Source organism: Lepus europaeus, chromosome 4 (genome assembly GCF_033115175.1).
Source record: "Lepus europaeus isolate LE1 chromosome 4, mLepTim1.pri, whole genome shotgun sequence".
NCBI lineage: Eukaryota > Metazoa > Chordata > Mammalia > Lagomorpha > Leporidae > Lepus > Lepus europaeus.
Window position 1 is genome coordinate 21,856,789 of NC_084830.1, and position 19,792 is coordinate 21,876,580.

The 19,792-nt window shown below is 45.2% G+C and overlaps 1 protein-coding gene across 1 annotated transcript in view; it reads left to right on the forward strand.

The window, feature by feature from the left end:
* Positions 1 to 793: 793 nt before the first annotated feature.
* SNTB1 (syntrophin beta 1) overlaps positions 794 to 19,792 on the forward strand; it is a 309,618-nt gene continuing 290,619 nt past the window's right edge. Inside the window, exon 1 of the mRNA XM_062188048.1 lies at positions 794 to 1,534. Coding sequence (XP_062044032.1) covers positions 961 to 1,534 — 574 coding nt within the window. The 5' untranslated portion in view covers positions 794 to 960. The remainder of the gene's footprint in view (positions 1,535 to 19,792) is intronic.

Consider the following 19,792-nt stretch of genomic DNA (forward strand, 5'->3'; position numbering starts at 1 on the left):
CAGGTCAGAAGCACAGAGCACGTAATGAATTCCAGCTGGAAGAACGTTCGTCCCTGGGGTCCAGGCAGGCTGTGACCTGTTGAAAACCCCAGGCCAATGGAGAAACCGCCCCAGAGCCCGAGTAGAACAGATGTCTTGCATTGAAGAAGAGGGTTAGGCACGTGGGTTACGCGCTTTATTCTAGGACCGCGGGGGCAGCTTTCCCAGTTGACCCTGGGATCGCCCAGGCCCTCGGTCTGCGCCTACCTAGCTTCCCGAGAGTCCCTTTGAAAGGAGGGACAGGTAAGCACTGAGCGAAGCGCTGGTTTGGGGAGACCGGGGACCAAGGAACAATTCTACCCGCCGGGTGCGAAAGGGAAAGGGATAGGGAGGATCTACTTGGATAAACCCAGGCAGGACGCCCACGGTAAAGGAAAGGGGGCTGCGGCGAGTGGAGAGACGTGAGACGCAGAAGGCGCTGGGGTGGCCGTCCCCGGGTGCCCAGGTCTGGCGGGGCGTGCGGCTTGTGAACGCTGCGGCTGCTGGAACAGGTGAGCGGCGGCCCGGCGCGCGGTCCCCGCCCTTCCCGGAGCGTGCGGCGCCCTACGGACTCCAGCCAGCGCCTAGCTGTTCCGCGGCTCCCCTTGGCGAGGGGTTTTGCAACTAGCAGCTGGCTGCCTTTTTTTTTTTTTTTCCCTCCCCTGTCTAGGTCTCTCCTTCTTCTTTTAGGTTGCTCCACCCCGCCCAGGATCAGGCGAGGGGGAACAAGCCAGCCCCGCTGCGGCTGCCAACCCGCGCCCAGTGCGCCTGCGAACCCGCGCCCAGTGCGCCTGCGAACTCCCGGAGCGGAGTCCCGCGCGCCGCCGCGTCTGCACCGGGCGCGCTCTGCTCTCTGCCCCGACCCCGCGTCCTGCTGCCCGCAACCCTTCCCCACTTTTCCCCCCTTTTGCAATCACATGGCGTTTTAAGAATGCCGGAAAGATGGCGGTAGCGGCGGCGGCGGCGGCGGCGGCTGGGCCGGCAGGCGGGGGAAGCGGCCGGGCGCAGCGGAGCGGGCTGCTGGAAGTTTTGGTGCGGGATCGCTGGCACAAAGTTCTGGTGAACTTGAGCGAAGACGCCCTGGTTCTGAGCTGCGAGGAGGGCGCTGCGGCGTACAACGGCATCGGGGCCGCCACCAATGGCTCGTTCTGCAGGGGTGCCGGCGCCGGGCACCCGGGCGCGGGCGGCGCGCAGCCCCCGGACTCGCCCGCCGGGGTCCGCACGGCCTTCACCGACCTCCCCGAGCAGGTGCCCGAGTCCATCTCGAACCAGAAGCGCGGCGTGAAGGTGCTGAAGCAGGAGTTGGGCGGGCTGGGCATCAGCATCAAGGGGGGCAAAGAGAACAAGATGCCCATCCTCATCAGCAAGATCTTCAAGGGGCTGGCGGCGGACCAGACCCAAGCCCTGTACGTGGGCGACGCCATCCTATCGGTGAACGGAGCCGACCTGCGGGATGCTACCCACGACGAGGCGGTGCAGGCTCTGAAGCGCGCAGGCAAGGAGGTGCTGCTGGAAGGTAAGGGGTTAACGCCGCGCTGGCCGCACGCACCTGCGGGTTTTCCCACCCGCACCCCAGGGACCCGGCCCTGTGCGTGCAGGTGAAGGCGGCGGCGGCTCTTGGGATTTTTGACAACTTTTACCCAGCTTGGGGCAACGTGCCCCTCCCAAGAGGGGTGCACGGAAAGACATGGCGAGCGGGGGTTCAGGGCCGAAAGGTATGCTTAGTGCGCGATGTTTCACTTTCGTCTGCGGATAATCCAAGTGTAGTGGAAGGGGCTTTGAGGTGTTGGGAGCGTCGCGAGCGGATTCGCTCGGTGGTAGCAATACAGAGTTTTCTGCTCTGCACAATTTCCCTCTCCGACGCCTGCGCGAGCCCGCTGACAGGACCGAATCATGGAGGAGCAGGAGAGAGCGAGCAATATTTCAATGCCAAAACTCCGGTCCATCCTTCTCTATTTCCCGCCTGCAGTTTGGAGAGCGGGCATTGTGCCCGGGGAGTTGTGCCAAGGGCTAGGAGATGTGTTGCAATTTTAGGCAAAAGTTCACTTCCCCTGCCGGGTGTTCGGCCGGTCAGTCTGGATTCCTGGCTCCTCTGGGTGCGGAGCTGGAGCTGGGTGAAGTGGTTTTTCTGCCTGCATTTTCTGGAGCTTTTTCAGAGAGGTGTGGAAACAAATTTGCCCTTTGGAAACAGTTTCCCCTGAGCGCAAGGACTTTTAGAAACTATCTGCTGCGGTCTGATGTCTCCCATTCCTTCGTCAGAGTGTGAATAGGGATTTGTACCGATGCTGGAGCTTGTGGCATTGGTGGGAGAAGAGAGCAGTGAGATAGTACGCTGAGCACGTGTTCTTTGCTGCTGTAGCTGCGTTTCTCATTTGCTACCTGCTTCTCCCGCTGTGCGTGCCTCTGCCGGCACTGACGTCACAATGTAGTTGGTCTATTCAACGTCTCATTTACTGAGTGAATCGTCCAGAGTCCCTCATTTAGTTAAAGGTCTGTCTTGAGCTTGGGTGTCCGATGACATGCATAGCTTGTGGATGAAGAAAGGAACTTGGCTATGAAGCAATGTTCAAACCGAGACTTGGTGAAATGGCACCGATTTAAGCTCTAAACTCGGAATGTAAGTCAGGGTGCTGGGTGTGTGAATCTGAGAAACTTCAGAGTTGGGAAACCAACTTTGCACTGATTCAAGCAACTCCCTAGTGTGTGAGGTCCTAGAAGACAGAGGGCTTCTTTTCTCCCCCTTATTTGTCTAGAGGATCTGTGATGTCTTTATATTTAATTACCACCCTGGATCCAGAAACTGGAAGTCTGTTTGCTTTGGCTTGATGATTAACATAAGTAAACAACAAAGTTTTTTTGATTCAACTGTGTGTTGCTTTGTGTGAGACAGGGCAGGTGGGATCTGCAGCAAGTGTAGTTTGTACTCTAAACTGTTGGGCAGTTCTTCAATTTGCAAATACTTACTGTGAATACTGGGGGAAGGTACAAAAGCCAGGTTATTTTAATTTTAGAATATCTTGTGTGTTGTCCTTTTTCTTTCACTGCCAAGTCATTATTCATTAAATTGAAACCAAAGAGGTTAAAAACAAAACAAATTCCCATCCAAAAAGAGGAAGAAAATGTGACTCCCTGTGGTTGAAAATAAACCTAGAGAAGCAAAACACAAACAAAAATCGGTAGCAACTAAAAAGCGAGTTGTATGAAAATCTGTAACAGGACATTCTTAAGTTTTTGTTATGTTGCAGGCAAGACCTCAGGATCAAGACCTGTGGGCTTCCTAGACAGGAACCAACCTCTGCCCAGCACTGCATCTTATCCCCAGTGAGAGTTTTCCGAAATCTAATAAGAGGAGCCAGGGGAGGCCCTGCATAAAGCAATCTCCTGTTAATGAGCTAGTGTTGGTCCTGGGTGCTATGGCAGCAGTCACATACCGTGAGGTCAAATACAAATGAATACAAATGAAAATCCTCTCTTCTGCAGCTTGGCCTAGTACAGAGTCCCAGTTGATGCAACTTGTTAGAACCAACTCAAGGGATTTTGAAAGTCACTTCCATTCTTCCTCCTGTTCAGACATGCAGTGTTCATTCCAGAATTTCTACATAGAAGAGGTTTTGGGAATGTAATCTGGTTAGACGTGGTGGCTGGGGGAGATATTTTAAAGCTATCTTTATGTGGCAAATTTACAGTTTTTAATAGGTTGCTTTTCTGTTTGTCTTTTGAGGGAGTTGAAGATTAGTTTAGTATCCCAACCACTATGACTATGCATCTCATTCCATGACATGTGCCCTCTAGTGGAGAGTTCCTGCCTCCACCTGTGGAACACCCTGAAAATTGAAACAAACCCTCAACTGGCAAATTTTACGGCCTAAATTCTAATCCTAGGTTCAGTAATAGAATTTATCATAACCTCTCTGAGCCTCAGAGTCTTCCTCTGAAAAATGAGAATAAGGAAACCTATTAGAACAGCTAACTTGAGGCCGGTGCCGTGGCTCACTTGGTTAATCCTTCGCCTGTGGCACCTGCATCCCACATGAGCGCCAGGTTCTAGTCCCGGTTGCTCCTCTTCCAGTCTAGCTCTTTGCTGTGGTCTGGGAGGGCAGTGGAGGATGGCCCAAGTGCTTGGGCCTCTGCACCCGCATGAGAGACCAGGAAGAAGCGCCTGGCTCGTGGCTTCGGATCGGCGCAGCACCAGCCATAGCAGCCATTTGGGGAGTGAACCAATGGAAGGAAGACCTTTCTCTGTCACTGTCTATAACTCTACCTGTCAAATAAAAATTAAAAATTAAAAAATAAAAGAACAGCTAACTTTACAGAGCTGCTTCGTGAAAGAGCACTAAGAACAAAAGGCCTGTTCCCAATGCCTGCTGCGAGTTATTTTTACAACTCAAGTGATATGATGGAGTTGCCTCTTCTACAGGATAAATCCTCTCCTTTTCCTTTCCTGATCTTTATTCTACTCTTCTTTATTATAAAATCTTAATTCTGGGATGTCATCCCTCTGGGGCCACAGGAGTTAAAATAGCATCTTGGGAAAGAGTCATAAAAATAGCTAACATTTCTTGAGCACTTAATATGTGCCAGGCTTTATGGCAGGTGTTCATGTTATATTTATTGCACCTCTGTGAGGCCAGTAATAGTGTTGTTCCTTTTACTGATTAGGAAATTATAGACATCGGATTATCTGGAGTAAGTGGGGAGAAGGTTTCCAGCTCTGATTTAAAAGCATGTACTTTTAACCGCTACCTCTGTGCTTCTGTGTGGATCTGTATGCCTGAGCCAGTTGAAGTCACTGGGTGCAAGGCATCCTCCACCACACCTCAGATCCTCTGAAGTGCTTAGTTCAACCCTGAGCAGGAAACGGCGACCGTGTGAACTATTTAGAAGGGTGGGACAGGAAGGAGGATATAGTTTTCAAAACCTAGTGCACTAAGTCTCTAGCTGTCAGAAGGAAGTGGCTGGTCTGACCCAGCTCTATGTTGAGACCCATGGCCAGCAAGGAGGCAAAACTACAACTCAAACTTAAGAATACTTGGCATATTTTATGTATTACTTAAGATCAGAGGTGTTCACACTAAGAACTCATTTCTCATCTTAGGTAGGGAGTGGGGTCAGGGACCCTGGATTCAGCCAAACAGGTCCTGGACCCCATAGTCCCATGGGCACCATTGATGTAGACTCCATTGTGAAGGTCTGTGCTGGAGCTGGGCAGGGCACGTGTGCACGTACTGCCTTGGCAGGTCTAGGAAAGGGAGGAGTTCTCAATCCATAAATTAATGGTAAACTCATAATTGAAATAGGTCAATGTATTTATTTTTTTATTTTTTATTTTTATTTTTGACAGGCAGAGTGGACAGTGAGAGAGAGACAGAGAGAAAGGTCTTCCTTTGCCGTTGGTTCACCCTCCAATGGCCGCCGCGGTAGCGCGCTATGGCCGGCGTACCGCGCTGATCCGATGGCAGGAGCCAGGTGCTTATCCTGGTCTCCCATGGGGTGCAGGACCCAAGTACTTGGGCCATCCTCCACTGCATTCCCTGGCCACAGCAGAGAGCTGGCCTGGAAGAGGGGCAACCGGGACAGAATCGGTGCCCCGACCGGGTCTAGAACCCGGTGTGCCGGCGCCGCTAGGCGGAGGATTAGCCTATTGAGCCGTGGCGCCGGCTATGGTCAATGTATTTATAACAGACACTGCAAGAAAATGACCTTCCCCATAACTTGTGGAGATTGGAGTTTGGGAATGTGGAGGTGGAAGTAGAAGCGACCATCCTTGGATCCAGGAGGTGTCTGGTGGAACTGAGCTGGAATAAATGGAAACTCAAAGCAGAGAGTCAAGGAGACTTGTTGACACACACCGGATCCATCAGAGATCCCCACCTCCACCCCTCCCCGCTCTTTTCCCAGCTTCACTTTCCCAATGGCATTCATTCTCTGGAGGTGGAGGGTGGGAGTGGTGGAGCCAGGAGGTGGCTTGCAAGGGAGGGGCGGTCACTTACTGGCATGGAATCTGGGGATTGGAAGAGAATTTGAACTTTCAGAAATCTTGTTAGGATTGAAGAGATTTTTTTAAAAATACCCACAGATCCAGGAATTAAAGTCTTGAAACATGGGTTCTTCTAACAGTTTCACTTTTTTCAAGGTTCTTTATCTCTTTGGGTCTTAGTTTTCTTCATTGAAAATCCAGGGAGCTGGTTAAACCATCTCTAAATCTTGTTCCATATTAAAGCCTCTGAATTCAGATACAGTGAACACTTTGATCACAAATTTGTTGCACTCTTTGTTATTGTAAAGCAGGTTTCATAAATAAGTTAGGGAATTCTATTGATTTTTTAAAAAAAAAATCAATTAGACTAACAGTAATATAAAAAGGAAGTGAAAGAATTTCAGTGTTTCGGTGGGTAAAGACAGGGACACTACCACACCAGAGATCAGTTTCTGTGCACTGAATGCCCGAGTGTGAAGCTTACCTGCTCCACTGGATCCCTGAAATGCCTCCATGAATTTCTGAACTGCCACTGGGGAAGGAGGTGTTGATTCCGTACCCCACCCCCACCCCAGAACCACTTTTCTGAGATCCAGTGTTCTTCTTTCTACCTTGCTGCTTTGCAGCACTTTAACTTTCTCAAGCTTTTTATTTTTTACATATTTGCCTGTAGTGATCACTAACACATAATGAATGGGTTGTGTCACACAGTTCGAAGCACTTTGCATAGATCTGCCCATTGGATCCTTGCAGTACCCCAGTGTTACTTGTATCCTTAGATGAGCAAACGAAGGCACAGAGTTTTAGTCACTTGCTGAAAACACAGGTGTGCAAGTGCTGAGTCTTAGATTCAAGCACAGGCCTCAATTTTTTTTTTTAAGATTTATTTTATTTATTGGAAATACAGAGTTATAGATAAGTAGAGCCAGAGCGAGAGAGAGAGGTCTTCCATCCACTGGTTCACTCCCCAAATGGCCTCAATGGACAGAGCTGAGCTGATCCGAAGCCAGGAGTCAGGAGCTTCTTCTAGGTCTCCCATGTGGGTGGAGGGGCCCGAGGACCTGGGCCATCTTCTGCTTTTCCAGGCCACAGCAGAGAGCTGTATCAAGTGGAGCACCCAGAACTCGAACCATTGCCCATATGGGATGCTGCAGCAGCTAGAATTCGAACCAGTGCCTATATTGGATGCCGGTGCTGCAGGCCAGGGCTTGGAATTACTATGCCAGAGTGCTGGCCCAGCCTCTGTCTTGTGCATATGTAGCTGGCAGATACGCAGATTAGAGATGTGCATCGTCAACTTGTTGGTTTTTAAAAAGTGTGAAGCTGTAATGGAATGGAATGATTGTCCTAATTAGGCCTTCTACGTTCTTGTCTGGTGTATTAGTTTTCTAATGCTGTTATAAAGCATGACCAGAAGCCCTTGTAAATTAAAACAACAGAAGTGTATTGTCCTACAGTTTTTAAAGTCGGAATTCAGTGAGCTACACTCGAGTCAGCAGGGGCCGCTTCCTCTCTGGAGGTCTCAGGGGAGACTGTCTCCTCACTTTCTCTGGAAGCTTGTGGGCGTTCCCACATGTGTTGGCTCACCGTCCTCTCCCATCTGTAAAGCTTGTCATGGTAACTTGAGTCCTTCTCGGGTCAAATCGCTCCCACTCCTCTTCTGCCTTCTTTGTGATTGCGTTGGTCACATCCAGTGTGAACCATGATCATCTTTGTATTTTAAGGTTGACTGATTAGGAACCTTACTTTCATCACCAACCCTAATTCTACCTTACTTTATAAGGAAACATATTCATAGGACCTGTCAGCTCTAAGGTGGGCACTTTATGCCTACCAAACCATATTTGCTGAAGTTATGGGAAGAAAGTTTCTCAGTAGATCTTTGAGAACAGACTGAATCTCTGTAAATGCTCCCTGCCCCTCACATCACATCAGAGTTCTCATTCACTTACATATTTATTCATGTCACGTCTGTTACATCTTTCATGTCCCATGTACCACTAAGGCATTGCCCTCGGGAAGCAACCCTCTAGTGACAGGCACAGATGCTGTGCAGATGCCTAAAGGAGAGAGCAAAAAAGGAATTCATCAGGTGCATTAACTCTGTGGCCACCATAGGAAGAGCACCTGGTCTGTTTCTGGACAGGACTTGGAGAGGCAGGTACCTCATGGCAGCCCAAAAAGGTATGTGGGCATCAGGTGGAGCTCAGCATGGCTAAGGGGACAGAACATGGCTTTCCGCCCTTGTCAAAGGGAAAGGGAGGAAAGCAGAAACCTGAGAATGGAACAGTGACCAGGCCTTGTGGGGCTTGTTTCAGAGCTGGGTTGCATGCAGTGTTTTAAGCAGAAAAGTGTTGTGCTCAGATTGACATATCGGGGAGGTAACTCTCCAGAGGCACCACACATCTCTAACCCATGGTGGGCAAGGCTCTAATGAAGAGACCCAGCTTCCTGGGCTCACCCAGTAGCCCCAATGTTTAGCTCCTCACACTGAATTATACTTAGCACCTTCCCAAGCAAGGCATAGGTCTGTAAAGTGGCTTTACGCACATTATGACTTTATCATCAGGTCAACCTTCTGTGAATGGTTGGACTAGAATGGAGCCACCTTCTGTATGAGGAGCGAGTAGCTTGTCTGAGGTTGTCTTATAAATGAGGGAGCTGGAAGTTGGATGATCTCACACTTAATCAGTCTCATCTTACACAAAGTCAGACACTCTGCAGTGGACAAAAGGAAGTTGAAGAGGGGTTAAGCCATGGCCTGAGAAGGGTGGGCACTGGAGGCTGATTTTGACATCCTTGAGATTAATGTGATCAGTGATACAGATTAATATGACTATGATAAACAAGTTAGTGTGATTTCTGAGCCTCCCAACCCCCAGCATACAGTGCTATATCTGAAACACAGTGGGCTACTAAAGTGTGTGGACGGGAGGAGGAAGAGGGGAGGGAAAAGAAGGAAAGATGAGAGGGAGAGGAAGAGGGAGGAAAAAAGGGGAAAGAATTTGGGGATTCGTTTCTCTTCTTTGATTCCTATCATCTGCTCATGCTCTGCAGAGAAAAAGAATAAAGAAATGACTTTATAGACTTGGGAAACACTTAACATAGACCAGTCTGGAAAGGCAGTTGACAACACAGGAGCCAGACAGGATTTTACAAGTTACAAGAAAACATAATTATCCATTGAACGTTATATTTATAACTACCTTTCTCCACCCTCCACGAGCGCCATGGCTTGGGGACCTACAAGTCTGAATGTGTAATGGAGGAGACAAAAATTATCTGCTTAGATATTTTAATTGTTTCCTTTGTAAGCTTGTGTATCAGCGTGAGAATTCAGACTCTTCCTTCAGTGAAGCTGATCCAAACAGCCTTTCCATTCGGTATTTCTGCTGGGGTGGGCCATGCGTCCTAGCAGTCGCCCCATGAAGGATGTATTAAAAATAACTTGCTGCACAGCTCCATGTTTATGAAAGGCATCTATCTGAAGCCACCAGTGGTTTGTTTGGTGAAAGAAAATTATTCTCTGGCAGCTTCTGGCCTACTAAGCATTCTATTTCAAATGGTGCATTTCAAAGCAGTTAATGTTAAAGAAAAGCCAGAAGTCCCTCTGCATTTATACCTAGTGTTTTATATACTAAACCTCATTACCCACTTCACTGGCCTTGATCTATAATAATGCTTGCCTTTAGCTCTGGCCTGCAGGGTGAGGCTTAAGAGAAAATATATATTACCCACCAGGAAATCAATGTCCTAACACACTGATGTAGATGAGCCTCCCTCTCAAAGCAGGAGAGAGAAGATGGAAACATTCATGATTCATTATGATTATAATGAACATTTAAATGGTGACCCATGCTTTTGCACAGTGCTTTTTAAACTATTGCTTCTCCTGTGGCTTGAAGGGTCATTCTTAACATGTGGAAAAGTGGGGAAGATGGCTCTAAATGTACTGGATGCTGAGTATTACTGCTTTTGACAAATTCAGTTTATTCGCCTTGCTGTTCAAACTGTTATTCTTTCTTCCCATCATAATATTTCTCAAAGCAGCCTAGTGCAATATTTTAAAGGATGGGTCTTAAACTTACTTTGTCTGGGCTTAAATTTTCATCCCACATCTTTCTACCTGTGTGAGCTTGTGTAAGGTATTTAAATACATGTCTCAATTTCTTAGTACAAGAAGATTCCTCTTAGTAGGTTTGCTTTGAAGAGTAGGGTGGTTGTATATATAAAGCAGTTATCTCATTTCCTGGAACATAGTAACTACTAAATAATTACTAACTATATGATATGTCACATTTAATGTTTAGCTAAATATACTTAGCTAAGTATTATTTCCAAATAGAAGGTTCAATTACATAAGAAGGCTTTAATCATATATTTTATAAGGTTCTCTGGAGAAATAGAATGATTTGGGTTTTGCTGTGTTGGGAAATTGAACAGTGTGACGGACATCCAAGGAGAGTTCCTTTGCTTTGTAAGAGTGAGTTACGATCACACATGGGTGCATTTCATTGATGAATTTTAGTAGCATCAGATGTTTTCCATCAACCAGACCACAGGGAAGGCTGCTGTGGTTTTGGTGGGCAAATATGAAATCTGCATTAAAATACAGGTTATACAGGAACATGCAGAAAAAATGTTTACTAAAGGAAAAGCCAACATATACAGATTTAACAGCACAAAATTCAAAGTTCTTTCTAAATTTTTCTTGTAATTATAGGACTATAAAGATCTCTTTTTATAGATTATTTTTATTTAAAAGGCAAAGTTGGGGGGAGAGACTGAGATATTTTCAATCCACTGGTTTATTTCCCACGTGGCCAACCAGGGCTGAACCAGGTCAAAGCCAGGAGCCAGGAACTCAATCCAGGTCTCTTGTGTGGCTTGGCAGAGCACTGGCGCCATTTTCTGCTGCTTTCACAGGTGCGTTAGCTGGGAGCGGAATTGGAATTGGATCAGACTTGAACCAGTGCTCAGTGGTGGCGGCTTATACTGATCTCAAGTGTGGAGATTTTTTTTTTTTTTTTGACAGGCAGAGTTAGACAGTGAGAGAGACAGAGAGAAAGGTCTTCCTTCAATGGTTCACCCCCCAAATGGTTGCTACAACCGGCACGCTGCGTCGATCTGAAGCCAGGAGCCAGGTGCTTCCTCCTGGTCTCCCATGCGGGTGCAGGGCCCAAGCACTTGGGCCATCCTCCACTGCCTTCCCGGGCCATAGCAGAGAGCTGGACTGGAAGAGGAGCAACCGGGACAGAATCCGGCGCCCCAACCGGGACTAGAACCCGAGGTGCCGGCGCCGCAGGCAGAGGATTAGCCAAGTGAGCTGCGGTGCTGGCCATGTGTGGAGATCTTATTAGTCAAAAGAAGCCAAAACATTTCTTGTTATTAAATAAAAATTTACGTAACTCTTATTTAACCAGTGTTCATCTTTTAAATTCTATTATTTAGCACCATATTTCATGGAAGCCAACAGGCTCCAGTGAAAGATGTCACTGTTTATGCACTTTTAAGAAGGAAGAAAAGTCTACAATAGGGAGACTAATGGTATGACTGCTTCAAGTTGGAGCATCAGGCCAGTGCTGTGGCTCAGTGGGTTAAACTGCTGCCTGAGGTACTGGCATCCCATATAAGCACAGGTTTGAGTCCCAGCTGTTCCACTTCTGATCCGGATCCTTGCCAGTGAGCCTGGAAAAGCGGTGAAGGATAACCCAAGTGCTTGGGCTCTTGCACCACATGGGAGACCTGGACAAAGCTCCAGGCTCCTGGCTTCGGCCTGGCCCAGCCAGGAGTGAATTTGTGGAGTGAAACAGTGGATGGAAGATCTTTCTCTTCTTCTTTTTGAAACTAAGTATAACTTAAAAGTTGGGACATCACAGGGCTATGCCTTCCATGCAGGGAAAATAAAAAAATAAGCCCATCATGTAGATGGGACAGCAAAGCAACTTACATCTTGAATTTGGTATTGGCAGGAAAAAAAATTTTCAAAAAAAATTATATCTGTAGAATACATCAGAAAAAATCTCTCTCCTGATATTTTGATTGGAAATCCATCTGAAAAAATGACAGTATAAATTTAGACCTAAAATTTGAGTTTAAAAAATGTTTTTGGCAAATAATTTAATTTCGGGGTCTTTCATTGGATGATGAGAGTAATTATGAATGTGCTCTGGGATAACTCAACTTCTGTCCCTGGCTCTGGTGATGTGGAGAAGCCAGCAATTTTAGGGCACATTCTCCAAATAAAGATGATAAAATATGGCAGGGCAATGGACATTTTGAATAGATTGAATATGGTGTGTAAAAGTTACACATTATTAAAAAAGTGAATTTTTCTTTTCATGTTTGTTAGGTAGGAACTCAGTACATTGATGTAAAAATCTGTCGGAATGAGATGAAATCCTGTACTTCTAAAAATAGCCCAAAGGGCAGATAGATATAGAGCAATAAATTACACTTAAGTAAATTCTGCAAAGTAATAACAGCAAATTAGAAAGGATAAATTCTGTTACAGAACTTATATAATGACCAGGGAAGAAGGTATTTGGGATATCTGAAGTCAAAACGTGTTTACAGAAGTGATTTATGTAGTGGGGTTACATAAGCAAAGTGAAACTTAAAACATAGATAATTGTTTGGGTATTTGAGGCCTTGCATTTCAAATATTCTCCTCTGAAGCATTCTTTCATCTGCAATAAAAATCAAGGTTAATGATTTTTTTTTTGTCAACATTCTCTCTCCTATTTCATTTTTGGAATTTTTCTAAATCAAAGTAACATAGTCCTATCATTCCTTTGCCTAGTCTTTCCCAGACCCTGTCCTTCCTAGAATATTGTCTATTCTCTTTAATCTCTAGGAATAGTTTACTTTTTTTTCCAAATGCTCATCTTTATCAAAGAATCCACCTATTCTGTTTGCTTTTCTTTCTGGAGCTCTGCCTCTCTGAACTGGTCACTTCTTGGCCTGGTGCGTGATGCTCTTACTCAGGCTGTCCATGGCTCCCTATTGAGTGTTTCTGTAAACCCATTGTCGTGCTTACTCTCGGTGTATGCTCAACTTGTTTTGCTGGAGCTCATTTGCTAGGAGCTTCCTGAGTAAGATGTATGATATGTAAATGTCTGAAAATATCTTTATACCCCGAAGGATCAATAATTTGAGTATGAAATCCTAGAGTAGCTGTCATTTTTCTTTGACATTCTCTAGAGTGCTGGCGAGAAAGCACATGCTACCCTCATTCCCTTTCTTTTATGTGTGACCTGTTTCTTCTTTCTAGAAGCTTTCATAACTTTTTTAAAAATCTATTTTTTTAACTTAATATAAATTTCCAAAGTACAACTTTTGGATAACCTCCCTCCCACCTGCAACCATCCCATCTCCCACTCCCTCTCCCATCCCATTCACATCAAGATTCATTTTCAGTTATCTTTATACACAGAAGAAGACCAATTTAGTATATACTAAGTAAAGATTTCAACAGTTTGCACCCACACAGAAACACAAAGTATGAAGTACTGTTTGAGTACTAGTTATTTCGTTAATTCACATAATTCAGCGCATTAAGGACAGAGATCCTACATGGGGAGTAAGTGCACAGTGATTCCTGTTGATAAAAAGCTTATTTGAAGGGCAGAGTTAGAGACCTTCCATCTGCTGGTTCACCTCCCCAAAGAGCTGCAAAAGCCAGGGCTGGGCAAAGAAGAGCCAGGAGTGTGGAACTCCATTCAGGTCTCCAATGTGGGTGCCCATACTGGATACCAGCATTACAGCTGGTAGCTAACAAACTGTACCACATCAGCCCCCATAGCTTGTTATTAACTTATTAATCTGAAGGAGTTAGAGGAAAACACACAGAGATCTGCCATCTGCTGGTTCCCTATGTGGCTGCAATGGCCAGGGTTGGGCCAGGTTGAAGCCAGGAGCTTCATCCGTGTCGCTCATGTGCGTACAGGTGCTCAAGTACTCAGGCCATCTTCTGTTGCTTTCCCAGATACTTTAGCAGGGAGCTGGATAGGAAGTAGAGCAGCCAAGACATGAACCGGCACCCATATGGGATGCCAATGTAATAGGAAGCAGCTTAAAATGCTGCACCGCAACTCCAGCCCCAACCCTATAACTTATTAACACAGGTACATATAACGTATATATTATACACAGGAACATATAATGTATATATTATTAATACAGGTACATTTGCATATAATGACTTGCTTTGATATAGTACACTCTTGTTTTGTGGATGCAATATCTTGTTTTTTGAGCATGGTAATAACAGCTTTTGAAGATTCTTTTGTTTGTACCGATAATGACTTGGGTATCTCCAAGTTCTTTTCTATTTCATTTTTTAGTACACCGTGCTTATCTGATAATTCAAACTATTTTGAGATTTGTTCAGTGTTTCTGTACCCCAGGAGGCAGAATCTGAGACAAGGATCTAAGTGCACGAAGTTTATTTGTGGAGGCGGGAGGGCCGTGGGTGTTTGGTGGTATAACAGTTAAGATGCTGTTTGACACCAACATCCTTTCTTAGTACCTGAGATCAAATCCTAGTTTTGCTCCTAATTGCAGTTTCCAGCAGGTGATGGCTAAAGTAGGTAGATCCCTGCCACCCACATGAATGACCTGCATTGAGTTCCTAGCTCCTGGCTTCAGCTTGTCCCAACCCCGGCTGTTGCAGGTATTTGAGGAATAAACCAGCAGATGAGAGATTCATTCTCATTCATTCTCTCCCTCCCTCCCTCTCTCCCTTCCAAATAAATAGAATAAGCACATCTTGAAGTTTGTTAGGGATGTTCTCTGATAAGACACTGGTTGTGGAGTGGGGACATGAGACAGTGGAGGGAATGAGCTCATAATGGCTCCAGTGTGAGCTGCTCTGTTCTTCGAGAGCTCAGAACGCGCTGGGTCAGACGAGATGCGGCTGAGAAGAACTCGGCAACTCTCCATCCATCTTTTCATTAAGGGTTGCTTCTGGGTTGTTAACTCTGGTGCTTCCAGCTGGCAACTCTGTAAGGGGCACATGTAATCCCCCTCAGGCAGATAACTGCAGGTATCCCTGCTAAGCATCCTTTGAGCATGGAGTTGAATGCAGAGGAGCCAAATGTGGTCATTGAAGTGTTCATCAGAACCGTGTTTCCTAATCTAAAAGTATTCAGCAGAACTCATGATGGCAGATGTATTGGATATAGCCCTATGCACATTTTCATTTCAAGTCTTTGTAAACAGCTGATTCAGCCATCAAGATTGAGTGTTTTATCCTTGGGAAGTCTCGGAAGGCAATATTGTGGGCCACCTATAGCAGGTTTTTAATTTCCTTGGATTTGTGGCAGGCAAAGTCTTTCTGATCCATTTGACAGCTCATTGAAAAATTCCTGTGAGTAGATACGTACCAGTATTTTAATTGTACTAAAAGAATGCTGTGTACATCAGGGATTCTGTCTCTCAGCTGTTGATGTTTTGGGCCAGATAATTCTTTGTGGGGAACTGATTTTTGTGCTGTAGGATATTTCCTGTATTCCTGGCCTCTACGCACGCATTGGATGCAGGTACCATCCTCTCCCCTTCCCTATGATAAATAAAACTGTCTGCAGACATTGCAAAATGTCCTCTGATGGACACACAAAACTCCGGTTCATAGGCACCTGTGTGCAGTGTACAGAGTGGTTCTCAGATTGACTGTATCTTGGAAATACCTAGTAATATTTAAAAACCCTCATCATAGACTCCTTCCCCAAGAGATCTTGATTTTAATTAATCTGGGTGTGAGGACGTTTTGAACCTCCCCAAGTGATTCAAGGTATAATCAGGGATCAGAACCACTGGCCAAAAATATCTCATCATTAATTGCAAAACAGTGAAAAGCACTGAGTATTAGAAAGCCGGGAGTGGTGGGGCCTGTGCTGAGCTGCAGTGGTCAGCCTGTTGTAAGGGCAGCTTCAGTTCCTTGTTGTTATACAGAAGGGAATCGCCTTTCTCTTTTGCCTGGAGTCTCGGGCTCTGTGGACTGATCTTTTGTGCTTTGGAGCAAACTTAAGACCTTAACAGCACGCTTCTCTTTTGATAGTGCTATTCTTGTCTATGGTAACAATGCAACCATTGAGTTACAGAATGACAGGCAAAAGGTAGGATTGGAGCAAAGTGGAAAAACTTGCTTTGTGACCTTGTGCAATTGTCTCACCTGTCCAGGCCTCATTTTCTTATTAACAATCTGGAGATAGCAATGACTGATATGAGAATTAAATGCAGAACTTACTGTAGTGTCTAGAATGGAGAATTCAAAATGTGTTGCTTGTGATTATGACTTAATTGCCTTCCCCACTAGCATGTAAGCTTCGAGAGATGGGATCAGGTCTTATCCATCTTAAAACTTAAGTGAACTGAACAGAATTGACCCTTTGGCAACTGTTGGCTATAAACTATGCCCTTAACATAGCAGAATGTAAGTTAAAGAAACAATGGCTCTTGTCAGTGAGAAGACTGACCATAAAATAATGTATGTGGCTTTGGGTCAACAATCCCTCAAGAAGGTTGCCTAGCAATAGGCCTTTGTTATATCAATCCTTGAATTAATTGAAGTTGAAGGCATTTTCCTATCCTTACCTATAAACCAAGAAAAATAGAATTTTAAAATGTATTTAATGATTTTCAAATATTTTAATCACTTCAAAAATTTTATTTGGGTACTATATTACAACTTCATATCACAGAATTGGCATTTCTCTTCGTGCCAGAAAACACTCTCCGCAAATTTATCTTTGCTTCAGTTATGAAACAGCAGATCATGTTCCTCATATGGTATGCTTATTGATTTGTTTATCAGGGGAGAAAATAAACGGAACTTTCTGTAACTGCTCTAAGCACAGAATTCAGTTGTGTGTTCATTCTGTTTAAAGAAAGAATCTCAGTAAATGGTTTGTAAAATACCATCCTCAGCTACTTTAGTTTTATAGATGTATACCTCTTATTTGTGTGCATATAACAGAAAACACTGGTACAAAATATACTTTGAAAAAATTAGAAGTTTCCCTAATACAGAGCATGCACATCACACTACGTGTCCACTCACACACATGACAGGCACATCACACTACGTGGCTGCTCTGCTGAGTGCTCAGGTAGTACGTGAGGGGCTGGGACGGTAAGGCATGTTTTGTCTTCCAAAATCGATATAACGTGGATATAGGATAATTTGTCCTTGTCTGTCACCACCTGCTTCCATGCTGGATAAAAACACTATGCCTGCCACACACAACAGGTTAAACGCCAGTCTCCTCACCAGTCTTATCCCTCCGTGTTGTAGTAGACTCCTGGGGCAGGTCCCACTCTCGTGCCTTTTCAGTTTTCATGTCCAGACCTATTTTTAATGATTCTGGTTTCTCGTCTCTTTCGTTCTTTTTCAAATTTTGCCCCAATTATAGGTTGAATGTATCCTCTTCATATCCCTGAGTTGAAGCCCTAATTCCCAGTACAGCAGAATGTGACTTGATCTGGAAATGGAGTTGTTACAGATATAATTAGTTGAGATGAAGTCATAGTGGTGTAGGGTCAATTCCTAAGCCAGTGTAACTGGTGTCCTTATAAAAAGGGAAACTTTGAAACACAAGGAGGACGTATGCACACACAGGTGGAGATTAGGGTAATATGTCTACAAGCCAAGTGCATGTAGCACTTAAATGTTGCCGTCATGTGTGCTTGCCTTGCCGTGCTCTATTGGTCAGCTTTTTCGTTACTAAAATGACATCTCTGAGGCAGCTAACTTACAGAAAGGTTCATTTCATAGTTTGGCGAACTCAGTCTCAACAGTATAACTCAAACTTGACCTCTGGTGAGAGACCCATCCATAGCAGATGGCAGATCATATACAGACAGATTCATATGGCTAGCCAGGAAGCAGGGAGGGGGACCCACACTCAGGTCTGTATGATAACCCTCTCCCAAGAACTCAAGTCACAGGAGAAGTACCTTGTGAGGGCACTCCTCCTGCCTCCCTACCCTTAAGAGCCTGTGAGTAGGCCCCACCTCCCAATAGCCCCAACCTGGGAATCAAGCCTTGAGGGAATTTCAACATTCAAACCCCAGATGAGAGAAGTCACCTGGGAGCAACGTCTCCACTTTCTGTACAGATCAAAACTTGATATTTGTACAATTGGACTCACAGATTTCCCAAAACCTTAGCATATAGGGGTACTGCATTTATTATTTAATACAAATAAATTATAAATATATATTTATAAATGTGTCCCAAATATTGCATTGGATATATTTGTGTTAAAGATACTTGGTACTTCTCTGAAAGTCAGATTTTAAATACACCCTTTTCCCACCAAATCTGGCAACTCTATTTACATGACTTTCAAACTGTAGTCTCTCAGCCAGTCAATGCAACTACGAGTCACTAGAGACAGACTAATGGGGACCGCGGGTAGAAAGTTTGATTGTGGTCTGGTAAAGGTCATGGTAAGCCAAGATGCTGCTCAGAGGGTGTGGCTGAGGCCTTGTTAGAAGACTGAGAAGCAGCAGAGAGGAGGGCCTGGTGCTGTCTCTGACACTGCAGCTCCTCATCCCTAACCTCATGAGATCAGAACTTGGAATGAATATAAGAAATAAGGCTAAGGAATAAGAAGATACTAAATCTAAAATGTGCACTGAATTCCTAATAAAATGAACATTACCAACATAATCCAGAGTGGTTATCAACTGAAAGCTTAAGAATTGGTATCATTTTTGTTGTGGTTAGAAAAGGACAGAATTCTCAGGAATAACAACCGTTCTTTGAGTATTTACTCTTTCTTGCTAGCACATCATAGTATGCATTTTTACATACTATAGTATACACATAGAGAGCATATTTATTGGATTCTTGTCAGCATCTATAGCTCCTTGTTCACAGTGATAATCCCAATTCCTACAAGAATACCTGGGACTTAGGATCAGAAGTGGAGGACGTTTTTTTCTGCTAAAGGTCATTTATAACAGCATTTGTGGGCCATACAAAATTTTTTTTTAGTTTTTTTTTTTTTTTTTTTTTTTTTTTTTTTGACAGGCAGAGTGCATAGTGAGAGAGAGACAGAGAGAAAGGTCTTCCTTTTTGCCATTGGTTCACTCTCCAATGGCCGCTGCGGCCGGCTCATCGCGCTGATCCAAAGCCAGGAGCCAGGTGCTTCTCCTGGTCTCCCATGAGGGTGCAGGGCCCAAGCACTTGGGCCATCCTCCACTGCCTTCCCGGGCCATAGCAGAGAGCTGGCCTGGAAGAGGGGCAACCGGGATAGAATCCGGCGCCCCAACTGGGACTAGAACCTGGTGTGCCGGCGCCGCAAGGCAGAGGATTAGCCTGTTAAGCCACAGCGCCGGCCAGCCATACAAAATTATCAACTTAAAACTTACCCTGCTATAGGGGACTGTGTTGTGACACAGTGGGTGAAGCCACTGTCTATGACACCAGCATCCCATATGGGTGCTGGTTCAAGTCCTAGCTGCTCCATTTCTGATCCAGCTCCTTGCTAATGCACCTGGGAAAGCAGCAGCAGATTTCTCCTACACCCAATTGGGGACCCAGATGGAGTTCCTGGCTCCTGGCTTTGGCCTGGCCCAGCTCTGGCTGTTGTGGCCATTTGGGGAGTGAACTAGTGGATGGACGATCTCTCTCTCAAATAAATACTTTAAAAATTATCTTGCTATAGAGCTACTGAATTTTGAGTCCTGCCTGCGGTTGCCTTGGCAGGGCCAGATCAAATGATCTGTAAGACTTATTTGGCACACAGGCTGGATGTTCCCCACGAATATACTCAATGGTTTTTGTTA